Source organism: Dipodomys merriami, unplaced genomic scaffold (assembly GCF_024711535.1).
Source record: "Dipodomys merriami isolate MVZ:Mamm:240054 unplaced genomic scaffold, mDipMer1.0.p SCAF_1524, whole genome shotgun sequence".
NCBI lineage: Eukaryota > Metazoa > Chordata > Mammalia > Rodentia > Heteromyidae > Dipodomys > Dipodomys merriami.
Window position 1 is genome coordinate 33,706 of NW_027202854.1, and position 25,048 is coordinate 58,753.

Consider the following 25,048-nt stretch of genomic DNA (forward strand, 5'->3'; position numbering starts at 1 on the left):
ATTTTGTAGTATATATCTATATCATCTTGTTTCCTTTTATGGCTGAGTAGGATTTCATTATTCTTTATCCATTCACAAACTGATAGGAATTTGGGCTTTTCTAACTTTTTAGCTCTTATGAATCATGCTACACATACTCATATACAAGTTTTGTGTGAGCATATTTTTATACTCTCAATTTTTCCCTATACATCTAGGAATAGAAATGTTGGATTGTATGGTAAATCCAGATTTAGCATTTGGCAGAACAACCAAGCCATTTTCTACAGGAGCTACAGAGAGTGTAACTCCTACCAATAATATATTAGAAGTGCAATTTTTCTATATCCTTTAATTTGGAATTTTGTGTCTTTTAAATTGAAATCCTGTTAATGAGAAAAGTTACTGTGGTTTTGATTTGCTTCCTCTTCATTACTTATGATGTTGAAAAACTCCCAATGTGTTCATTGGCTATTTAAGTATCTTTCTTGAAGAAATACCTATTATTAGATCTGTTTTTCATTGGAGTAGAGGTATTTATTTAATTTTCATTGCCTTTTTAGTCTCCAGTTCTGACTTGTTTATTGCTATTTGCTTTTTTATTGTCAAGGTTATGTACAGTGGGGTTAGAGTTACATAAATAAGGTAATAAGTACTTTTCTTGTCAAACTTGTTACACTTTCCTTCATTTTTCTCCTACTTTCCCTTACCCAAACCCCAAGTTGTACAGATCACTTCCAACATATTGTCTTGTGTACATCATGCTGCATTGGTTCAACCCCAGTCCTTTGTCTCACCATTCTGTTGCCCTCCTTACCTTCCCTAATTCAAATAAATGCATATACCACGATATAAAAATCAAATACTGTGACAGCAAATGATATACCATAGAGGGGAAGCACATTCAAAAGAAACAAAAAAATCACATAGTACATTGAAAACAACAAAAACAAAGAAAAACCTCTTGTGTCCCTGTCTTGGAATTGATTTCACTTAGCATTGTCTTATATGGTCATATGCGCACAACCTTTGAGCTATTCGGCTCATCAGCTCAGATTTGCTTTATAAATATTTTTCTTATCTGCAAGTTGTCTCTCTCCACTGCATTTGTAATATTGTTTATGCACAAAATTTTCTAATTTTGAGGAGATTTTTATATGGAAAAATATGTATTTTCACTTTTATTCACAGCTATGTAGAATATTATATATTATAATGTTAACATGACACATTATAAAATATTATAAATATATACTTTCCTAGCTATAAATTCTGTTCAGATTGATCTTTGTCTGTTGTTTTGTTGATTTCTGAAAATTTGTAGAGACTTTAAATTGGAAAATGTGAGTCCTCCAACTGTATTCTTGTTTTCACAGTTCTGAGTCCCTTTTTTTGTTCTTGAACCCTCAATTAAGTTTTGAAAGTTGAAGTGGAAAATGGCCAGTCAGACAAGACATCAAATTTTTTTTCCATGAAAAGATTAAATGCTTCTAGAAAGAGGCAGCAGAGCTGTCTGTATGTGGTAAATAACATTCTAAAAGTGAGATGGTTTACATGCATGAAGATACTTGTACAATAATAAGAACTAAGACCAGAGGAAACCAGAGACTTATGATTATTGTGGGTGGAATAAATGAGAGGTAATAGTCACAGTAGAAATAGAACAGTAAGCAAAATCAGACCACTATCACCTCACCCACTAGGCAGAGGACACCATTAATGATGGCAATACTTACATGTTGCAGCACAAAGGTGAATAATCCATCTTCATAATTTTTAACATTGAGCTTGTGTTGATTTCTATCTCCCTATCATTTCTATCTATCTATCTATCTATCTATCTATCTATCTATCTATCTATCTATCTATCTACCTACCTATCTATCATGTATGTTTATATTTCAGTATAAACCGAATACTCTATCCCTTTATTTTCTCAACATTGAACTTGTGCTAATATATCTACCTATCAGCTCATCTGTATCTATTCATATTACCTATCCTTTTTATCTATCATCTATGTATCTATAAATCTATGTATATATCTATCTATCTACATATCATCTCTTATCTACCTGTTTATCTGTCTTATTAGCCTAGCTTCTCAAATAGTATAGAGGATAACTTACATAAAGTTCAGGAGGTACACGTAATATTTTACAGTTAATTATCCAAGACAAACTCTATTAAATTTCAGTAGTGGCTTTAGCTTTCTTAAGTTAACTTTATAGTCAAAAACTAAGAAATTATCAACAAATAAAAAAAAGCTATCATTCTCATTTTTCTTCAGTCTTCGAACTTCCATTTATGTTCCTTGTGTTTTTCTCTTCTCTGCATAGGCACTTTATCAGACTTCATACCTGATATTGTCTTTCTATATGTCTTTCCATCTTGCTCAAAATTATGCTGTAAACTTTATGCTCATGCAAATGTCCAATATAATATATAACCAGTCTCGTGTCTTTTTAGTGTAGTGAAATTTGACACAATATTAATAACAATAATATTATAAATTTAACAACATTTCCTTTGTCCTATGGTAAATTCTGTTCATTGAGACTATGTTCTGTGTTAGTAAAAAATACTAGTAACATTATTCTTTGTTTTGGGTTTTTAATCTGAAACAGCTTTCAGGTTGGTAAAGGCACTTTGGTGCATAGAATTTCTCATTTCCACATAAAATGATAATGAATGAATTAGGACTTTTTTTCTCTACTTATAATTCACTTCCTCCCTATTGAATTGCACATAGTTGTTTAAATGTTTGCTATAAATATTAGCCTACTTGGTTGACTGGTAACTAAAATAAAGAATTTACACAAACATAAAATATTTTTTATGGACATGGATTGGTACTAGCCCAGTGCTAGTGGCTTACATCTGTAATACTAGCTACTCAGGAGGCTGAGATCCGAGGATCTTGGTTCAAAGCCAGGTTGAGCAGGAAAGCCTGTGAGTCTCTTATCTCCAATTAACCACCAGAAAATAGAAAATGGTGCTGTGGCTCAAGTGGTAGAGTGCTAGCCTTGAACTGAAGAGTACATGGATAGTGTCTAAGCCCAGAGTTCAAGCCCCACGACCGACAAAAAAAGAAAAAAAATAAAACTATTCTGTTTGTGCAGGGAAGTGTTAAAATTACATTTCTGTTAACATGTATTCAATGTAGCTGATGATAATAGAAGGGCAAGGAAGTGATCTAGTGAACAAAAGTGACTTGTGTTTTCATCTGAAAAGAAGAGCATTGAACCAGTTTACTTTTATATTGCTTTAAATATGCCTTCTGTGCCTGCAGGAAGTTCCATTTCTACATCAAAACCCTTTTCTGCAAAACACTGCTTTAGTATTGACAGGCTGAATGGTACTTTTCCTGCCACGACCTCTTGTGATCGTGAAGTGCTTATTTAAAAAATCCAGAAGATTTCTGGTAGTGCCAAAGTAAGAAGTCAGTGTCTGTGTTGGCAGCCATGTAGGCAGATACCAACATAATTGACCATTTTCCTACCAGATGCATACAAATTACTATTTCTCTTTAATATCATCTTTCCTAGTTTACTTAATTGGGTTTACTTTTGCAATTTGCTTACATCAAACTTTGTACTTGCTTAAAGTCAGTAGTGCTAATGGCAGGAAGCCATGATTCATTTCCTGTTGTTAACTCCTCTTACATAACCAATACTGCTCATAAGGCATGCCTACTCAACCTGCTAGGTCTTAGATGTGGTTTAACAACGTGTATGTGAATTTTAATTGGCAATTTAATGGTGTTAGAGTGGAGTCTTAATAAGTGATTAGGGAATTGTAAGGATTCATGTTTTTCTCTTGGGACCTCATTAGTTGTTGGGAGAGCAAATTCTTACTTAACCAGTTGTGTCTATTGTTTTTGCTATTTTGAACATGCTTGCTTGACTTTCCATAATCAGTAGCCTGCTCTTGGTCTACCCAGATCCTAGTCCATGAACCAAAATACACTTCTTATTTTGTCAATTACCCAATCTCAAGTAATCTGTTATAACCACAGAAAATAAAGCATGATATTGTGAAAGCAACCCTATTGATGGAGATATGAGAAACCTGTATTTTACCAAGAGCTCTTCCTTTCCTATTTCCTTTCTCTTTAATGGAAAATCTTTTTGGACACAGTTCAAGAATTTGATAATGTCTATTGTTTGCATTTTGTATTATTAGTTGGCAACTGTGGAATGTTGAAACATTAGTTTATAAAACAATCCTTCCTGCCTAATCCCGAAATGTTTATACAGTAGGCATAGATGGTATATTATAGGCTGTGGTAGTAAAATAACCTAGTTTATAAAACCATCAGAATCACAACTCCCATTTGTTATTTAATATTCAAACAGTTCTGAAAAACAATTGTTTATTAAACATGTATTACGTACTAAAATTTTAATATAAATGTTCATCCAAACCAAGCTGGTCAGTACCTGCCTTATGTTCAAAACTTCCAAGTACCAAAAAATAAATTCCAATTACCATCAAAGAAATAAAAAGTAAAATAACAAAAGAAATGAGCATATATTCTGGTTACAGAAAAGGAGAGCAGAAGTCAAGGTAAGTTCTGAAATGATCTCACCCAGTTATAAAGACTAGAATAGAAAAATTACCTGAGTCCACTGGAGCCCACAAAGTGAGTAGTCTGAGTTGTATTTAGACAAGGAGAAATCTTGGATAGCACTGGAATAGAAGTCATTGAGATATAGGCTGTGCAGGATTGACTTGGTGGACCTCATAAAGTACACCTGAGAATGGTACCAATAAATGATTTAATGGGCAGCGTGAAGTTGTGTGCAAACATTTATAACAGAACAGAGCAATGATGAAGTCAGTTATTAAGTGTGACTGAGTAGCTGCATTGACATAAAAATTTTAATTTAACATTTCTTGCAGATTTAAATATAGAATAAGTATCATTTACATGCAAAGAATGTAGCTGCATTGTAATTTGGGGAATATACACATAAGATACATTAACTATAAAATACTATATAGAGAGAGAGAAAGAGAGAAAGATACTGTATGTATTGTGGGTATGTGTGTGTGTACTAGTTTTAAGGCTTGAACTTAGGGCCTAGATACTGTCTCTGAGCTTTGTGCTTAAGGCTAGTGCTCTACCACTTGAGCCACAGTTCCACTTCTGGCTTTAATGGTTAATTGGAGATATGAATCTCACAGACTTGTCTCCCTGAGCTGTGTTTGAACTGTAATTTTCAGATATTAGCCCCTGAGTAACTAGGTTTACAGGTGTTAGCCATTGGTGTGCAACTCAAATTTCATTTTTATAGAACATTCAATATGAAGAAAAAATTCTGAAACTCTGCCACAATGAGGACATCTCTAAGGTTGTCTTATTTATTTTATTTTAATTTTTATTATCTTTAAGTAGTTATACAAAGGACTTTCAGTTCAAGGTATCAATTTATTAATTCAGTGCTTCTTGATAATGTAATCCTTCTTTCCTGTTGTTTTAATGGTCTTGCATTTATGCTTCTCTATACATACACAGAAAATCCATCTTGACAAATGTATGGATTATTTATGAATCATACAATTGTTACAATGTTTTTTCTACCATCTTCTCTAATGTCAGCACCTCAAACTCAGCCTCTTTCTACCATGTAGAGGAGATAGTTCTAATTTTATTTAAAATATTTTGTCAATAAAAATTGAGGAGACTTTTTAGTTCCTGTCCTGGGACTTGAACTCAGGGCCTGGGCATTGCCCCTGAGTTGTTTTTGTTTTTGTTTTCTTTGCTCAAGGATTGTACTCTATGACTTGAGCCACACAGCTCCACTTCCAGCTTTTTAGTTGTTAACTAGTGATGAGATTCTCCTGGCCTTTTCTACCCTAGCTCCCTGGACTGGATTCAAACTGTAATTCTCAGATCTCAGCTTCCTTACTAGCTAGGATTACAAGCATGAGCCATAGGCACCCAATTGAGGATTTCTTTCTATTGTCTTATTAGCCCCCAGAGTGGAGTTAACATTATATATTACATCTGAGTAAAAAAACCCAAAAACTGTGAAAATGGTTCAATGACTGTGAAAGTGAACAATGGAAAGAAAACTGCCATCTTTTTTTATTCTCTCTGAGTTATGGTTCAGGTCATATGAGGTTGGTGCTCTCAAAACCCCCCTCCAACCTTCTCATATCTTAGCTGATAAAGTCTGAGGGTGAGCAGATCAAATGCCTTGACTTTTAAATGCTTGCTAGAAACAGAAACTACATTTGCCTTCTTTGAACCCATCCATGAAACTAAACACATTCTGTCAGTTGAACAACTGCTCCTCAAAACAAAACAATAACAATAACAGCAATAATAATTTTATTATTCTTGAGCAACTATTAAATGACCAGATCCGTGCTGGGGTTTTGTAGAAACTTAAGATGCTGAAGGCAAATGTTCTGGGCATGGCTCAAGTGGCAGAGTATCTGCTGAGCATACACAAGGCCATGAGTTCAAATGGTAGTATTGCCACAAGGCAAGTGTCATTGTTAGCATTTTGAAGAGAGGGAAAATGAGATTTAGAGAAGGCAGTGTGTTAGCTCCTGACCAGCTGCTCCTGACTGCAAAGGCTGAGCTGCTGTGATTGCACTGGGCTGCCATCCAACGCAGCGACACACGAACCAGAAGGCTAGCGTTGCTGTACTTGCTAAGATACCCTCTGCCTTCATTTTCAGCTTTCAGCTGATGCTGCTGACAACTCTCCCTTTTGTCAAGTGCTGAATCTTGCCAAATAGCTCTTGGATTGTCTCATCTCTTCCCAGTTGGCTAGCCTGGGAGCTACCCGGCTGGTAAAGTCAGTTGATGCTTTGTTTTTATAAACAGAATTGATTCAATGTGAACTGACTATAGACTATTCACTTAAAGGAAGTATTTAAAAAATGTACTAGTTCTACCCCTTAAGGCGGTATATGTTATTCAAGATAGGAAAACGTAAAACTGATTAAATTAACCACTGTTAGTTTTTAACAAATATGTGCTACCCAGGGTTGTGCTTAGTTAGGAAAGGACCCTGACACTCTCATATAGAGTGTCAAGCAACCCTGTCTGACCCCCTCCTGCCAACACATTTCTTTAGAGATGAAATTGGTGTATAGGATACACAGACAAATTTAAACACAAACCTGCATACAGATCACAAAGATGTGAGGCTTAAGTCATCAGCCCTGATTTTAAAATGTTAATTATACATATAAAATGCACTGCCTTGTTCAGAATGTTCCAATTGAAGGAAAGATATGAGTAGAAGATTTTCATAGGCCGCTGAATGCTCTGAATGGTTTCCCCAGGACTACTGTAACAAAGAAAGAAACAACAATGTTGTAAAACAACAGAAGTGTATTCTGGCATTCTCAAGTTCAGATGTTTCTGAGAATCTTACTCCCTCTGAAGGTTCTATGGGAGGATTTTCTTTCTTCTGCCTGGCTTATTTTGGTTGTGAGTATAATCCTTGGGGCATCCTGGTTTGCCTCATGTCTTTTATGTTTGCCCAGATTTCCCAAGGCCTTCCTCCTCCTCTATGTGGCCCTGTATTTGTGTCTTTTTTATAAGAGCACCAGAAACTGGATTTAGGGGTACCCTAATCTGTGTATCTTACATCTTAATAACATCTTCAAAGATGCATTCTATCTGAATAAGGTTAAATTTTCATGCTCTGGGTATAGGGCTTTAAAGCATTTGTTTGGTTGCCATGCCTACTCCAGTAGAGTCTGCTTAGCATGGGAAACCTGCTTTCAGACCTGAGAATGGGGCTTCACAGAGACCTATCTCTGAGAATGGGACTTCACTGAAGTCTATCTCAGAGAATGGGGCTCACAGAGACCTATCTCTGAGAATGGGACTTCACCGAAGTCTACCTCAGAGAATGGGGCTTCAAAGAGGCCTACCTCCTGGAAAGGCTGGCAAACCCCTGGGAAAGATGTGTTTCTGTTCTTGTTTTTCTTTTCTTCACTGTATAAGAGTGCCTATTAATCTTTCACTGTTTCTGCTGTTCATTGTACTTACTTATGCTCAACGTTCCCTTGTTCAAAGCTCTTTTTTTTTTTTTTTTTGCTGGTTGTGGGTCTTGAACTCTGGGCCTGGACGCTGTACCTCAGTGCACTTGAGCCACAGCGCCACTTCCGGCTTTTTTTCTTTCTGCTTATGTGGTGCTGAGGAATCAAACCCAGGGCCTCATGCATGCAAGGCAAGTGCTCTACCACTGAGCCACCTTCCCAGCCCCTCAAAGCTCTTTCTTAAGAGTGTTGACGACTCCAACATCTGATGAGTGTCTTAAAAATATGACTAACTCACCAGAGTTAAGTGCTACCCTGAAAGCCCCTCTTATGGAGGCTAGTAGACAAGTCATAAGTAAATATAAAAGTATTGGGGGTTTCACGACGTCACTTCAGCAGAAGGAATTGTTTGTAAGAGATTTGCAAGAAGCTGTAGGCGCGGCTAGAACAGAAAGAATGTATGGCAATTGCTGAGATAACTACTTAGGAGAAAGAACTTCCTGTTACTCTCTGTCATTTACTAAGAGACTTGCTAGATCTAGGCCTCCGTGGTGCTTACTACTAAAGAAGGAACAGGAAAGATCTTAATGGGACAGTTAGGCCTCTATAGAAAAAAGTAGTGGTTAATTGGTGACAAACATCGTGTTGCTTACTACTAAAGAAGGAACAGGAAAGATCTTAATGGGACAGTTAAGGCCTCTATAGAAAAAAGTAGTGGTTAATTGGTGACAATCATCGAAACCCATTGTATTTCTTAAAAATAGAGGTAAAGCCGGAAACAAGTGCCTATCAGGCAACCAGCTGGTGACCACCCAAGAATGAAGCCCTGCAGCAAGATTGTGTAACCTTTTGCCCTTTCTTCTGGAGACTTTTTGCTAGAAAAGTTTGTTATCCTCTGCATTAAATTGCACTCAGCATCCACTCCTCTTGTGTGTGAGGTGTCTGTTTGCCATCTCCCCACCTATTCCAGTTCCTCCACTAGGTGTCCCCTGTCGTCCCAACAGAGCTGGTCCACCACATTTGGTGGACACAATTTTACTCATTGTTATCTCCCCTTATCTTCATTGATTTTATTTTGTCATTGCAGAATAACTTTATAATGTTTCAAAAAGTACAGATGCAAAGAGAAGGAAATGAAGCACCATTTAATCTCATGCTTAATATTTGTCGATTTTTGTCTACATGCATACAGAAAAATGCATGCATACATAATTTTATCTTGTTTTAGACCATCTTTCTGCTAAATACATGGTCAACAAGCACATATAGAGACAATTCAGTTCCACTGAGGAAATGTATGACTCAGTGATACCACTTTTGGGGATATTTATATGAAAGATTTCCTGGCAGAAAACAAGTAAAGCACCTGTATAGCCTACAATGCATGAATGTGGATCAAGGACACATGATGTGTGTGTGTGTGTGTGTGTGTGTGTGTGTGTGTGTGTGTGTGTGTGTGTGTGTGTGTTTTACTGACACACACAATGGAAATTTATTCTTTTATCAGGAAAGATGTATTCATGTAATTTGTAGGAAAATAGATGGGTTTGGGAAAATCATAATATTGAACAAAGTAATTCAGACCCAGAAAAACAAAGAGCACAAGGTTTCTTTCACATATAGTTCTGAGACCCTAAACATAAACTCCTATATAAACACAAAATGGGACATATGCCTATACATGTGATCATGGCAACTAAAGTATGGTATATGAGGAGTTAATAAACCTTCTGAATAAGTAACAGACAATTAACAAAATGGATATTAGAAAGTTGAAATAATTTGAATGGGAAGATGAGTAGAAGGGAAGCAGGTAAATGGAAAGGAGAACACTGGATAGATATATTTATCATGATTAAAATACAAATTGTTAAGGGGATAAGGGAAAATTATGCTAGGAATAACTTTAAGACACATTGCATCCAAAAATGAATGTTAAATGGTAACTACTTTGTAAACTATTTAAAGACAAAAAAATGAAGAAAAACAAAAGTGGGGTGCAGCCTAACCTGTCGTAGAGACTGAGGGAAACAGTGGAATCCAGATGTGAAATACATGTGGCACTGACTATGGCATGAGGAGAGGCTGAAGTTTGCTGGGCAGAGGAATAGCATGTCTCAAAGCCCTGGAGCAGGAGCTTGTCAGACACAGAATAAATCCTATTGACATTGGAGTGTCTGTGGGAGGATGGAAGTTGAAGCTCTGAGCTCCGAAGTAGGTAGCAGAGGCTTGTAGGCTCTGGTAAGGTTGGGATTACCATCACTTAGGGCTTAGAAAGTCACCAAATGATCTAACTGGTGCAAAATTTTCTTTCGTAAACTATATTTTGTTTTTTGATTTGGTTTTGTGTTTTCCTTTGAGGAAGAAGACCAACTTGCTTATTTTCTTTCTTTTTAAGGGAGTATGTGGGGAAAGGTGAATGTGTATGGAGACCAAAATGCATCATTTCTCTGTTTGGGGGGAAGGACTCTGAATGCAGCATGGCAACCGTGTTCCCTTTCTTTGAAACTAAGCCAGCAGGTTGTGATTCTAAAGCAAAGTGAACGGCTGGGGACAAAATGCCCACTGCTACCTTCACGTCACAGTGGCAGGGATCTGCTGATCATGTGCAGTGGGTCCACTGGACCTGGCAGTCGGAGCTGTTAATTTCCGGGAGTTGAGGACGCAGGCCAGATTCTGTTCTGCATGTGTGAGTACTTGTCACAGTGTCTCACACATCACCGTGGCAAGAATGGAAAGATGATTGACTTTATTATTTTACTCTCAGCCAGACATGACTACCATTAATCCCTGAGTCTTTTCTTATATTCATGACTTCCTTAGGCCCCTCTCATGCTTTTTAGTTACAAATCCAAGACTTGATGGAAAAACACAAGTAAAAATGAATAAGTTTATTATTCAATCAGGAAAGATATCTTAGAACTACCTTCTCTTGTTTTTGAGTAAACTTTCTTCCTTCCATTTCTTTTTCATTTAGTTTTATTTATTTATTTATGAAAATCCTGGGACTTAACTCAGGATGTAGGCACTGTCTATAAGCTTCTTTTGCTCTACCACTTGACTCACTGCTACATTTCTGACTCTTTGGGTAGCTTAGTTAAAATATGAGTCTCATAGACTTTCCTGCCCCAGCTGCCTTTAAACCGTGATTTGCAGGTGTAAGCCATTGGTGCCCAACTCCCTCACTTTGGTACTCTTTCCTTTTTGTTCATTGTGTCTTGAAAAGAGGAGTCATAAAATATGAAGGAATAACATTCACAAAAGTATATTTCTCTCTCAAAAAATTGCTAAGGTAATCTAGACTATTACTCTGGATTTGGATTAGAGGAGATGTATGAGTAGTATGTCTCTGTTTTAGGGGGTAAATGAACAAAGGAGATGTAGCCACACCTTTTCTCCTTTGGTACATCCTGCTTGTTTAGATGGTGTGTGGAGAATGCACTTGAACTTTTAAACTATGGTGAGCAATCACATTCTACAGGGATCAATTGCAGCCCACGTGCCATTCCCCGGGGATGGGGAACACTGACATTTCTCTTACTTTCTTTGTGCATTGCTTGCCTACAAGAGTCTTTTCCTTCTGCTAAAGATTCAGGTGAGAGTTTTTATTAACACCTGGTGGAGTAGGACTTAAAAATTATATCATAAAATTCTCCTAGGAAGGATAGCTTCTCAATTTAAAACATCTGCATGGGAACAACATAAAAAATTAAGAATGTCTCCTTTCCATTTCATTTAAAAAAAATAAATCTAATGGTGTTGTGATGGAAGACTTATTTTCAAAACCTGCATTTCATTGACATTCTAAAATGCTAAAAATAATAAATATACTTTGTATAGTATAAAGTTATATGTCTTGAAAAAAAAGTTAAAAATAATCTCTATGAAAAATTTAATACCTTTTCTCAAGTTGTTTGCTTTCATGAACATATCCAAACTTTTTGGGTTCACTTTTGTATTAAAAATGGAAAAAGATGACCTTAGAATTGATGGCAGTATAGAAATAGTTTTCTTGAAAATAATGAAAAGTAACTCTGAAGGAAAAAATGTATCTGTCTCATAGTTGGAGTGTGAATTAATATGCACTGTAATTGTGCAGTAAACTGCAGTGTTGCTCACTGGATCACTTCCATGAATCTCACTTTTCTGGAAACCTAGCAGATATGTAATAAGAATTGGCTTCAATCTGATAAAAGTCATTTTGTTATACTAATACTATCTATGATACAGTTTATTGTTTAAAAACAGTGGTACATTTTTTAGTCAAATATACTTGTAATTATATATATATATATTGTCCACCAGTGTTTGTTTATAATCATATGTGTAAAGGAAAAACATAAGTACATGTTACATATCATATACTTTTTATAATCAGATATATTATATATTTGTAAGTTTTTGTTTGAATTACATTATAGATAAACATGCTGTCATTAAAACAGGCATTCTCTAGACAAAAATATTTTTCTTCATATATAATTAGCAACATATGTAAAAATAAATGGAAATTAAAATAAATGGAGGTATAAGAAGAGGTATAAGGGGAGGGGGGACCAAGATGGCAACGGGGCAGTAGGGAAACGCCACAGCTCTCTCCAACCAAAAAGAGAGTTCGAGTTCCAACGCTTAATCTCCCCAAGAGACCGACAACAACAAAAAGACGAACACTCAGAGAAAAACCAGAGGTGGAGAATAACAAAAAAAGAAAGAGAGGAAAAGAATTTCAAAACAGAGAAAAGCGAAGACCCCTCCCCCAACCTTTACTGGCCGCGCGGCAGCGCGCCAAGCCGCCGGCCAGCCGGCCCGGCGGGGGCTGTGGGAGCCCCAGAGAAACAGCAGAGACACAGGGGGCCACTTTCAGAACATCAGGTACTGGTTTGCAGAACAGCAGATCGCCAGGAACAGAGAAACCTACCAGCCGGTAGTCTCCACGAGGATCCCACCCCCACCCCTCACTCTCCACCCGAGCAGAGAGGCTCCATCCCGCCAAAGCCGCTCGGCATCAGCAGAGTGACAAAAGGACCTGCGGCAGACCACCCGGCCCACCTGATCGCGATCGCAATGATCCAGCACTCTCCACCCGAGCAGAGAGGTTCCATCCCGCCAAAGCCGCTCGGCGGGACAAAGGGTCCTGTCTGCAGACCACCCGCCCACCCGATCACGATGGCAACAACCCGGCGGGGTCACTTGGGCCCCAGAGGTACCGAGAAGAAGCTGCCTGAGCGTGGACACTCTTGACCCAACAGCTTCGACAGAGGCAGAGACAGAAAAGAATCACACAGAGCCACCACCGCCCAACCCAGCGCGGATTGCAACAACAACTGACGACCTACACCACACAGAAACAACCAGCTCCAGGGTGAGTACCCCACAGGGGAAGTGTATCCCTCAAGGGAGACCAGAGCTGGAGGGAATCCCCAGACCCTGACCTAGACTCCCTACCCCAGCACCCGGACCACAGGACCCACTAAAACTGGGAACTGTTTGAGAGCTCCACCAGCCCATGGAGCACACTCAGCTGGCCAGGCTAGAGCAAGAGCACCCCTGGAAGGGAGCTTAAATGCCCAAGCCAGGAACATTGCCCCTGGGTCAAGACTACCAACAGTAGAAGAAATTTGAACTGTGTCCCCCAGGCTGTATAACCTAGGTGGTATACACATCAGCACAGGCCTAATGAGTGCGCTCCAGGCTGCATAACCTAGGTGGTATACACATCAGCACAGGCCTAACAAGCGCGCTCCAGGCTGGGGCCGGAACCAGGCCCGGGGATCCGGCGCCTGAACAACACAACCAACTCCTCCCAATTGAAGTAAAAAGCTGAGCATACGCCTCAACAGAGGGGAGAAAACCAGGAAACAACACTCCCCCGGGAAGCACGCCTGTGACAACAAAAGACCTGGAGGCCCAGGACAAGAGAAGCCCAAACCCCACCAAAACTCCACCCATATACCCTAGACTGGGAATTGGGCAACACAGGCTACCAGCACCTGATAGTAAGCAGGAGCTCAGACTGTTAAGGCGGCTCAGCAATAGAGTGATAGTCTTGGATGTATGAGGCCCTGCATCTGATTCCTCAGCATCACAAAAGCAAAAAGGGTCAGAAGTGGTGCTGTGGCTCAAACGGTAGGGTGCCAGCCTTGAGCTGAAAAGCTGAGGGACAGCACCCAAACCTAGAGTTCAAGCCCACAACCAGCCCAAAACAAATAAACAAAAACACATCAGGAGCCCATAGCAGACTCCAGCATTTGGGAGAGTGCATCCAGAGCATCTGTTCTTCACAAGAGCACCCGTAGGAGCAAACACAAGCAGTCTAGGCTGCTCAACCCTTCCAAAGGCGGGAACTGCCAGCAATCTACAGCAGAGAGCTGAGAATCCTAAGTAAGTCAGAATAGCAGCTGGAAATAGGCTCCCAACAGAACCCAGATCAGGCACAGACTCTCTCTACCAATACAGAATCAGCAACCAAGCAAAGACAGACACACCAAAACAAAATTGAAGAGCAGTCTCCTGAACCTCCATGTGAAAATCACAGAGAAAAATCACAAGGTTTACTACCACCCAGGACAGCAAGCTCACCTCAAAAGCCAGCAGCCACACAGGGGAGAGCCCCAGGGGGAGCAAAGCAGGAATGGAAGACAAAGGCTACTTCCAAGGGTTGCTGGAGGCAATGACTCAAGAAATAAAGTGAGAAATTGATCAGAAATTGAAAGAGCACAAGGATGAACTATCCAAAGAGATACAGGGTATCAAACAAGAGATGCATGCAAAAATAGAAGCTGCACAAACCTCAGTAAGAAGTGAGATAAACGCCAAATTAGAGGTAATGCATACCTCATTGAGAGGTGAGATCAGTACTCTGAGAACCAACATTGAATCCATAAAGGGATCCATTTCCTCCATGCAAACCACAATAGAAGCCACTGTCAACAGAGTGAATGAAATGGAAGGTCGAGTGTCAGATACAGAAGACAGAATACACCAACTGGACCAAAAAGTGACAGATATGGAAAAATTACTCAAATTAAACCAAAGGGATATTCAAGAGCAAGCAGATAATGCTAAAAAATTTAACCTTCGCATAATTGGAGTGGACGAAGGTGAGGAATTCCAGAGCAAGGGAATGCAACACCTATTTAACAATATAATCAATGAAAATTTTCCCCACCTCAAAAACGACCATCTTAACTACATCACAAAAGCTTATCGAACACCCAACAAGCAAGACCCCAGGAGAAACACTTCTAGACACATTATAGTAAAAATGATAGATCTGAATAAGGAAACAATCCTGCATGCAGCAAAAATGAAGAAGGAGCTATACTACAATGGGAAAAAAATAAGAATTACTGCAGATCTCTCCACACAAACAATGAATGCAAGAAGAACCTGGGAAAGCACCATACGAGCCCTGAGAGCCAATAACTGCCAACCCAGACTGATCTACCCAGCAAAGCTAGCATTCACATTTGATGGAGAACTGAAAACTTTTAATAGCAAAGAAAAACTAAATGAATACATAAACATTAAGCCAGCATTACAAAGAATTCTAAGAGGGGGGACACAACCTGAAGAAAGCAGCCAGGAACTGGGGCCTGCCCCAAACAGGCGTTACTCAAAGTCTAACTGAGCAAGCACAGGAGGAAAGGAAAAAAGAAAAACTTAGGAAAACGGAATGGCAGGGACAACAATGCATCTCTCTATACTTTCTCTTAATATAAATGGGCTGAATTCGCCAATTAAAAGAAAACAAACTGAGGACTGGATAAGAAAACAAGACCCATCCATCTGTTGCCTTCAGGAGACCCACCTCTCAGCCAAACATACAAACAAACTCAGAGTGAAGGGGTGGAAAAGGATCTACCAATCAAACGCCCCCAGTAAGAAAGCAGGTGTAGCTATCCTGATATCTGACAAAATAAACTTTTCATTAAAATCAGTACAGAAAGACAAGGACGGACACTACATATTAATAAAGGGAACAATCCAAGAGGAGGATATAACCATCATCAACTTATATGCCCCAAATATGGGTGCACCCAGATATGTCAAACAAATGCTCTCAAACTTACAGAATAAAATAGATCCCAATACGATAATACTAGGAGACTTTAACACACCACTCTCACCAAAGGACAGGTCTACCAACCAGAGGATTGGCAAAGAAGCTACCGAATTAAGAGAGGCCATACTGCAAGCGGAATTAACTGACATCTACCGAGTATTTCACCCTAAAACAACACAGTACACATTCTTCTCAGCAGCTCACGGAACTTTCTCCAAAATAGACCATATCATAGTTCATGCAAGGAACTTAAGCAAATACAAAGGGATCGACATAATCCCCTGTATCCTATCTGACCACAGTGGAATCAAGCTAGCTCTCAATAACAAAGCATACCGCAGAAATTTCTCCAATACATGGAAATTGAACAGCACACTCCTTAACAATGCCTGGATAACAGAAGAGATCAGAGAAGAAATAAAGCATTTCCTACAACTCAATGAAAATGAAAACACCTCACAAAGAAACTTGTGGGACACAGCAAAAGCAGTCCTGAGGGGCAAATTTATTGCCCTCAGTGCCCACATCAAGAGAATGGAGACAGACCAAGTAAATAATCTCATGTTGCAATTAAAACAGCTAGAAAAACAGGAAAAAATGGGACCCAAAGCTACTAGAAGAAGCCAGATAACCAAATTAAAAGCAGAGATTAACCAATTAGAAAATCAGAAAACCATAACCAAAATAAACCAAACAAAAAGCTGGTTCTTTGAAAAAATAAACAAAATTGATGGCCCATTGGCTAGATTAATTAAAAAAAGAAGAGAGGAAACCCATATTAATAGGATTAGGGATGCCACGGGAAACATCACCACACGTACCCAAGATATCCAAACAATTCTAACAGACTACTTTCAAAAGCTATACTCTCTAAAGGAAGAAAATCGGGCAGAAATGGATGCATTTTTAGAGAAATACAAGTTGCCCAAACTGAGCAAAGAAGAAGTTAACCAATTAAATAAGCCAATATCCTATAATGAGATACAGGAAGCTATCAAAAGTCTTCCAACAAAAAAAAGCCCAGGACCAGATGGATTCACAGCAGAATTCTATAAGACCTTCAAACAAGAACTAATACCCATACTCCTCAAGCTCTTCAGAGAAACAGAGAAGGAAGGAGCTATCCCAAACTCATTCTACGAAGCCAATATCACACTCATCCCCAAACCAGGCAAAGACCCAACCAAAAAGGAGAATTACAGGCCAATCTCCTTGATGAACACAGATGCAAAGATCCTTAACAAGATTCTAGCTAACAGAATCCAGAAACACATAAAAAAAATAATTCACTATGACCAGGTAGGCTTCATCCCAGAGACACAGGGATGATTTAACATACGTAAGTCAATAAATATAATCCAACATATCAACAGAGCCAAGGTCAAGAATCACATGATTATCGCTACAGATGCAGAAAAGGCCTTTGACAAAATTCAACATTCATTCATGCTAAAAGCTCTGGAGAAAATAGGAATAGAAGGAACATTTCTAAAAACAATAAAAGCCATTTATGACAGACCAATAGCCAATATTATACTTAATGGGGAAAAGCTACAACCAATTCTCCTAAAATCAGGAACAAGGCAAGGATGCCCACTGTCTCCACTCCTCTTCAATATAGTCCTAGAACCCTTAGCCAGGGCAATAAGGCAAGAAAAAGACATTAAAGGGATCCACATAGGAAAAGAAGAAGTTAAACTATCCCTTTTTGCAGACGACATGATACTATACCTCCAAGATCCCAAAAACTCCATCCCCAAACTCTTAGAAATCATAAATCACTTTGGCAAAATAGCAGGATACAAAATAAACCCACAAAAATCAGTCGCCTTCCTATACACTGATAATGTACAGGAAGAGAGGGAAATAAAGGGAGCAACCCCATTCACAATAACCTCCCGAAAAATAAAATATTTAGGAATTAACCTAACCAAAGATGTAAAAGAACTATTTAATGAGAACTATAAAAAGTTAAAGAAAGAAATTGCAGAAGACACTAGGAAATGGAAAGACCTCCCATGCTCCTGGATAGGCCGACTTAATATAGTAAAGATGGTAATACTTCCAAAACTAATATACAAATTCAACGCAATTCCTATTAAAATCCTAATGACGTACATCTCTGAAATACAGAAAACAGTCCAAAAATTCATATGGAACAACAAAAGACCTAGAATAGCCAAAACAATTCTAGGGGATAAAGACAATATGGGAGGGCTATCCATGCCGAACTTCAAACTCTACTACAGAGCTATAATAACAAAGACAGCATGGTACTGGCACAAAAACAGACCCGAAGACCAATGCAACAGAATAGAAGATCCAGAAATAAATCCACAGGCCTACAGCCAGCTGATATTCGACAAAGGAGCCAAAGACATACAATGGAAGAAACACAGCCTCTTCAACCGCTGGTGCTGGGAAAACTGGGCAGCCACATGCAGAAAACTAAAAGTGGACCCCAGCCTATCACCATGCACCAACATCAACTCAAAATGGATTAAAGACCTTAACATTAAACCTGAATCTCTGAAACTACTGCAGGACAGAGTAGGAGAGACACTTGAACTAATAGGCACAGGAAGGAACTTCCTGAACAGAGTCCCAGGGTCACAACAAATTGGAGAGAGACTCGACAAATGGGACTACCTTAAAATAAAAAGCTTCTGCACAGATAAAGCTATCGCAACCAAGCTAGAAAGACAACCAACTAATTGGGAAAAAATATTTACCAGCAATATATCAGACAAGGGGTTAACATCCTGTATATACAGGGAACTCAAGAAACTAATCCCTCCCAAACCCAACAAACCAATTACTAAATGGGCAAGGGAACTAAAGAGGGACTTCTCAAATGAAGAAATAAAAATGGCAAAGAAACACATGAGGAAATGTTCATCATCCCTGGTGGTGAAGGAAATGCAAATAAAGACAACCCTGAGATACCACCTTACCCCAGTCAGAATGTCCCACATCCACAAATCAGCCAACGACAAATGCTGGAGGGGATGTGGAGAACGAGGAACGCTATTACACTGCTGGTGGGAATGTACACTCATACAACCACTTTGGAAAGCAGTCTGGAGGGTCCTTAGAAAGCTAAAGATTGACCTCCCTTACGACCCAGTCATACCACTTCTAGGCATCTACCCTGAACAACAGGAACCAATATACAAGGACACGTGCACCTCCATGTTTATTGCAGCACTGTTCGCAATAGCTAGGATATGGAAACAACCTAGATGCCCCACCACAGATGAATGGATCCAAAAATTGTGGTATCTATACACAATGGAATATTATGCAGCCATTAGAAATGACAAAATAATGGCATTTGCAGGGAAATGGATGGAGCTAGAAGGAATCATGTTGAGCGAGGTAAGCCAAGAACGAAGAGACAAACAGTACATGGTCTCCCTGATAAGTGGATGATGAATCCAAAATGTTAGGTGATATGACAAAACTAACAGGACTTAAGAAACAAAGAACTCCCACTCATCTGGTTGAACCACTACTAAATATCCCCATGCTGCTGATCACATATATGGTATATAACATATGAGCACCGTTATATATTACAGACTGTGATAGACAATTTGCTCCAGGAAAGTTAGAATGAACTTGTGACTTTAAATGAGCATCATTATTCCACAATACTGTGAATTTCCAGAAATTAAGTAATCACTTAATCACGATCAAAAAAAAAAAAAAAAAAGAACCTTGGGGAAGGGAGGGAGGGAGGGGATGGTAGGGGGAAAACAATGGAGGGGGTAACAATGTTCAAGAGGAAGTGGAAGTGTACTCATTACCTCACTCATGTAACTGTAACCCTCTGTATAGTATCTCTACAATAAAAAAATTAAAAAAAAAAAGAAGAGGTATAAGAAGAAAGTATAAGAGGTATAAGATTAGTACTGATGGATCAAGCCTATAGTCTTAGCTACCCAGAAGCTTGAGATCCAGGATTGCCATTCAAAACCAGACAAGGAATACATATTTATGAAACTCCAATTAACTAGCAAAATAATAAAAACAGGCTTGAGCAAGAAAGTCAAGCAAAAGCCATGGTGCTGGGTTTAAACCATAGTATCAGAACATAAATGAACAAAATAAGATATAAGAAAAGAAAATATCAAAAACATCTATAGGTCTGGGATCTGTAGAGAAGTGGGTAAACTCTTCTTTTTTTTAATTGTAAAGATGATATACAGAGAGGCTACAGTTTCATAAAATAATGAACACTTTTTTTTTTTAGCAGTGTTACCCTCCCATGTTTCCCTCCCAACTATACTTGCAGAGATAGGAAGGTTACAAGAGGAGTTGTGATGGATTTAAAGTACTCACAAATATGGTTAAATTTATCTAAGCAAAAAATCAAATTTGGGAAAATATGGCAGCAGATTAAAATAGAAGGAAAAAATAGGAGAATGGGAAAGTTTTCCAGGAACTTACAAATTACCACTGTGAAAATAAATGGGACATCACTCAGTTTACCACAGCTGTCATAGTGTGGTGGACAGTATAAAACAAAGGAACGGACATTCATACAAAGTTTGATTGGCTACCTAGGACTGAGAATGCTTGCCACCGTGAATATAGTCCAGTGACAGAGCACTCTCTAGCATGTAGGACGAGGCCCTGAGTTTGATCCTCAGAATGACCAAACAACACCAATTAAACAAACAAAAAGCCCCCTGTTACCCGGGCACTGGTGGCTCTCCCCTGTAATCCTAGCTACTGAAGAGGGTGAGATCTGAGGATCACTGTTCAAAGCCACCCAAGACAGGAAAGTCTGTTCGACTCTTACCACCTATAAACTGCTAGAAAACCGGAAGTGGCTCTGTGGCTCAAGCAGTAGAGGGCTTGCCTTGAGCTGCGGAGCACAGGGATAGCGCTCAGGCCCAGAATTCAAACCCCATGACCGACCCAAAAAAAAAAAAAAACCCACAGTGCTCTCCATTCACTAAGAGAGTATGAAGAGATGTTTTCCTTTATGGGGAAAATCAAATGACTTTCAAGCAGTTCTTAAAATGTTAAAAGTTGTAAGAAAGGGAATTTGTTTGTTTGTTAGCAGTGGTTGTATGATGAAGCTAAGCGTTGGGGTCCTGTTTGTGGCTTGAAGTTTTTCACCAAAGAAGGAGCCTTTACCTTTCTGATCAGCAGGGCATGATGTGGGGTCATAAGGAAGAGGGAGAGTGAGGCTTATCAGAAGTCACATTAGAAATGGGGAGAGAATCTGAACTATACAAAGGGAATGCAACAAATGGTGTACTCAGTCATCATTTCCCCAAAATTCCAATGGCTGATAATTTAGTCCACAGTTAAGGTGGCTTGAAAAAATATCCCTTCAAGTTTCTTAACTTGTTAGTGGAAAGACAAACATGACATCCTCAAATATTTTCTTTTCCACCAGTCTTAAAAGTATAAAGATCTACCCCTAGAAATGAAAGTATAAAGTATACAATCCCTTAATAGACAGTTGTTTAGCAGAATGTGAAGTTCAAAATTTGCTTGTGGATTCTGTTGAAGCAGAGAGAATTAAGGAATAGCCTGAAAGTAAAAAGGAACACAAAGGCATAGAAGGAAAATTCAATAGAAAAGAAAATGCTTTCTTGGGTCGAGAAAACAGTGTGTGTGTGTGTGTGTGTGTGTGTGTGTGTGTGTGTGTGTGTGTGTGTGTGTGTGTGTGTGTGTGTGTGTGTGTGTGTTACAAAACTAAAAGACAGGGTTTAGTACAAGACATGCTCTCAGAGTTGTCTCAATGGTATCTGTCCCAATTCCTGGAATACTTGGACCCTTACAGATACTCATTAATTGGACAGCTTTTGTTTTCTTAAAATCAATCAGCTCAGAGAGACAAATGTTCAAGTCAAAAGAATGCTGTGAAGCTTCTGCTCTTTTCCTTAAAGCATCAAATTTTGTGTGTCTGTGTATATGTGTGTGTCTGTGTGTCTGTGTGTCTGTGTATGTGTGTTTCTGTATGGCTCATTTGCAGTTTCGTATGTTAATTTCCAGATAAAACAACCAGATCCTTTCCTCTTTTTCTTTTTATGGATTTTAGTAGCTCTTCAGTCTATAGTCACTTCATGTTAGGGGTGTTCCTTCATCCCAAATTATTCAAAAATGTTTAAAAATTTAAAATTAAACAGCATTAGTTTTCCAAATAGTACCATTGGTTGTACCTATAAAGAGTTTAAAAGTTTCAAAGATGAGACATGTTGATTCTAAATGATTTAACCAGGTCAAAAGTAGTTGAGATGATTTCTTGCTTTTTAGTTTCATGTTGTCCTACTATGTATCATGAGCAAAGCATTTCCAGGAAAATTTAGGTTTCTTGATATGAAGGGTGGCTGGAGAGAAAACAAAAACAAAACAAAACAAAAAACCCCAAAAATCATTTCAGATCTAGCAAGCACTGGCTTTGAAACATTTTATCTAGTGCCCTCAAATCTAGTTTCAAATATAACAAGTTTTTCACTCAACATATTTTGTCAAACTTGTTAGGGTATAAAAATAAATTCTGTGTATCTGTGAAACAGGCAAGCAAAAACTAAAACTATCAAAGACATGCTTTCATAATAAGCAAGGCTCATATGGAAATGGTGTCACTTGGAATTGCCCAACAGCTGGCAGGTTGGCATCATCTGGGCAAAACATTTGTTGTTTACATACCTACAAATGTTTCCAGGATGAAGATGATGATGCTGTCTCTCTCTTAATGTGTGTGTGTGTGTGTGTGTGTGTGTGTGTGTGTGTGTGTGTGTGTGTGTGTGTGTGTGTGTACCTACTCTGGGTTTCATGCTTTCACTTGGCTCTTTTGTTAAAGGCTGCCACTCTACCACTTGAGCCACATTTCCACTTTCTGCTTTTTATAGGTTGACTGAAGATAGGAATCTCAGACATTTGTCTGCCTGGTCTGACTCCAAACTGTGGTTTTCACATCTCAGCCTACTGAGTAAGCTAGGAGTGCAAGCATGAGTCACTAAAGCCTGGCTTCCCTCTTTAAATCTTTCACTGCAACACTTTTAATACCTATGGCCCATGTTTTCTCTGCCTTTCATTTCTGTTAGCTTGTTAATAGTGTAACAACACATTTTCAAAGATAATTTTCCAACTAAAGTCAGATATATTATCACTGACACTGGGACCTTTGATATAAATTATTTAGAGAATATTACTGTTTAACAAGACCAGAAAGTATCTTTCCATGTATTGTTGTTTGTCAAAAACTCAGGTCAAAATTAAATTCATTGTACAAGATCAGTTTATAAATTTACAACTGAGAGTAGGTAGATAATGAAATCTTGGATCCATTATTCATATTTAATGAATAATAGAACATGGAAAGAACATATTTATTTTTAGGATCTTGCTCTACTAAAATGTTAAGGACACCTTTAAAATGCTCACAATTTATATTCAGCAATGATGGTTATCCAAACATGATTTTCATAATCTATCATAAAATATAGCAATTAGCCAGCCACTAGTGGCTTATGCCTGTAATCCTAGCTACTCAAGAGGCTGAGATCTGATGATCATGGTTCAAAACCTTCCCAGGCAGAAAAGTCCCTGGAAGTGGTGCTGTGGCTCAAGTGGTAGAGTGCTAGCCTTGAGTACAAAGAGGCTCAGGATTAGCAACCAGGCCTGAATTCAAGCCCATAACTGACAAAATAAATAATGTAGCAATCAATTAACTGTCATTTTATTAGCATAAATGAATTATACATGGAAGTTTTGAGACATTTATATACATGCATATAATATATTTGATCAAATTCACCCCATATGTTACTCTTATCTAATTCCTGTTCTTCTCCTTCCTTTTTTATAACTGAATTAATATTATAACTGATTAATAAATATTATTGTGCTGTTTTCATCCCCCATCATTTTTGCTCTCCACCTCCTTCTGGTTATTTATTTATTTTAAGAGAGGGTCTTGCTATGCAGGCCAGGTGGCTTGGCACTTTGAAACTTTCTTCCTTTACCTTCTGAGTGCTGGGATTAAAGGTGTGACTACAATACCCCATTCACAACAGGTGTGAATAATGAGGAAATGTTTATTTTTATTTAACTTAAAGTATTTTACCTTCATGTGTATTATTTTTGAGTATTGTTGACTTAGAAGGGGAAAAAAAACATTGCAGAATGTGATATCCATTTAAGCGGCCATCCAGCAAACTCCTTTGGTTCAATATTTTAGACACTCTGGAAAAAAAAGAGAGAAAACAATATCATAGTAACTGTCTTTAGGTACATTTAGGCTAATGGAGGTGTCAAGGAAGACTTGTACACCCCAGCTTGTGTATCAGAAACCTCAGCTTTGACTCTAGCTATGCTACTTATTATGAAGTTAGAAATCTTATTAAACACAGAAATTCTGAACTTCCTCACCTGTAAAATTGTGACAACTATAATAATATCATTATATGTACTTTGGAAGATGAGGATTTAGTGTGAGCAGTGAATATTACCCAGTACTTTGCCTTCCACCCCCACTCCCCTGAAGTATGCTTTTAGTTATAGTAAATCTTATTTTGTCCTCAATAGAGATGAAATACAAAACAACTAATGAATTTTATTATGATAGAAAAAAAACTAGAAGGGCTGGAAAGGTGGCTCAGTGGTAGAGTGCTTGCCTTGCATGCATGAGCTCCTAGGTTCAATTCCTCAGCACCACATACGCAGACAAAGCTAGAAGTGGCACTGTAGCTGAAGGACAGCACCCAGCCCAGAGTTCAGGCCCAATGACCGACCAAAAAAAATCAGAAAAATAACTAGAAATATTGTCAAATGTGAGTAGAGGAAGTTGAATAAAACCTTGATGGGTGCATTTGAGGGAAGGAAATTGGGAGAAAAAAAATGGAGGGGGTAACAATGTTGGCAAGAAATGTACTTACTACCTTATTTATGTATGTCTAACCCCTCTGTGCATCACTTTGAAATTAAATTAAATTTTAAAGAAGCTTGACAAATGGTTGGACAGAT

At 38.4% G+C, this 25,048-nt stretch overlaps 1 protein-coding gene across 1 annotated transcript in view; it reads right to left on the reverse strand.

Annotated features, from left to right (window-relative positions):
- Nucleotides 1–5,577: 5,577 nt before the first annotated feature.
- Nucleotides 5,578–25,048, reverse strand: part of LOC138827254 (uncharacterized) — an 87,691-nt gene continuing 68,220 nt past the window's right edge. The window contains exon 4 of the mRNA XM_070022740.1: nucleotides 5,578–7,292. Coding sequence (XP_069878841.1) covers nucleotides 7,290–7,292 — 3 coding nt within the window. The 3' untranslated portion in view covers nucleotides 5,578–7,289. The remainder of the gene's footprint in view (nucleotides 7,293–25,048) is intronic.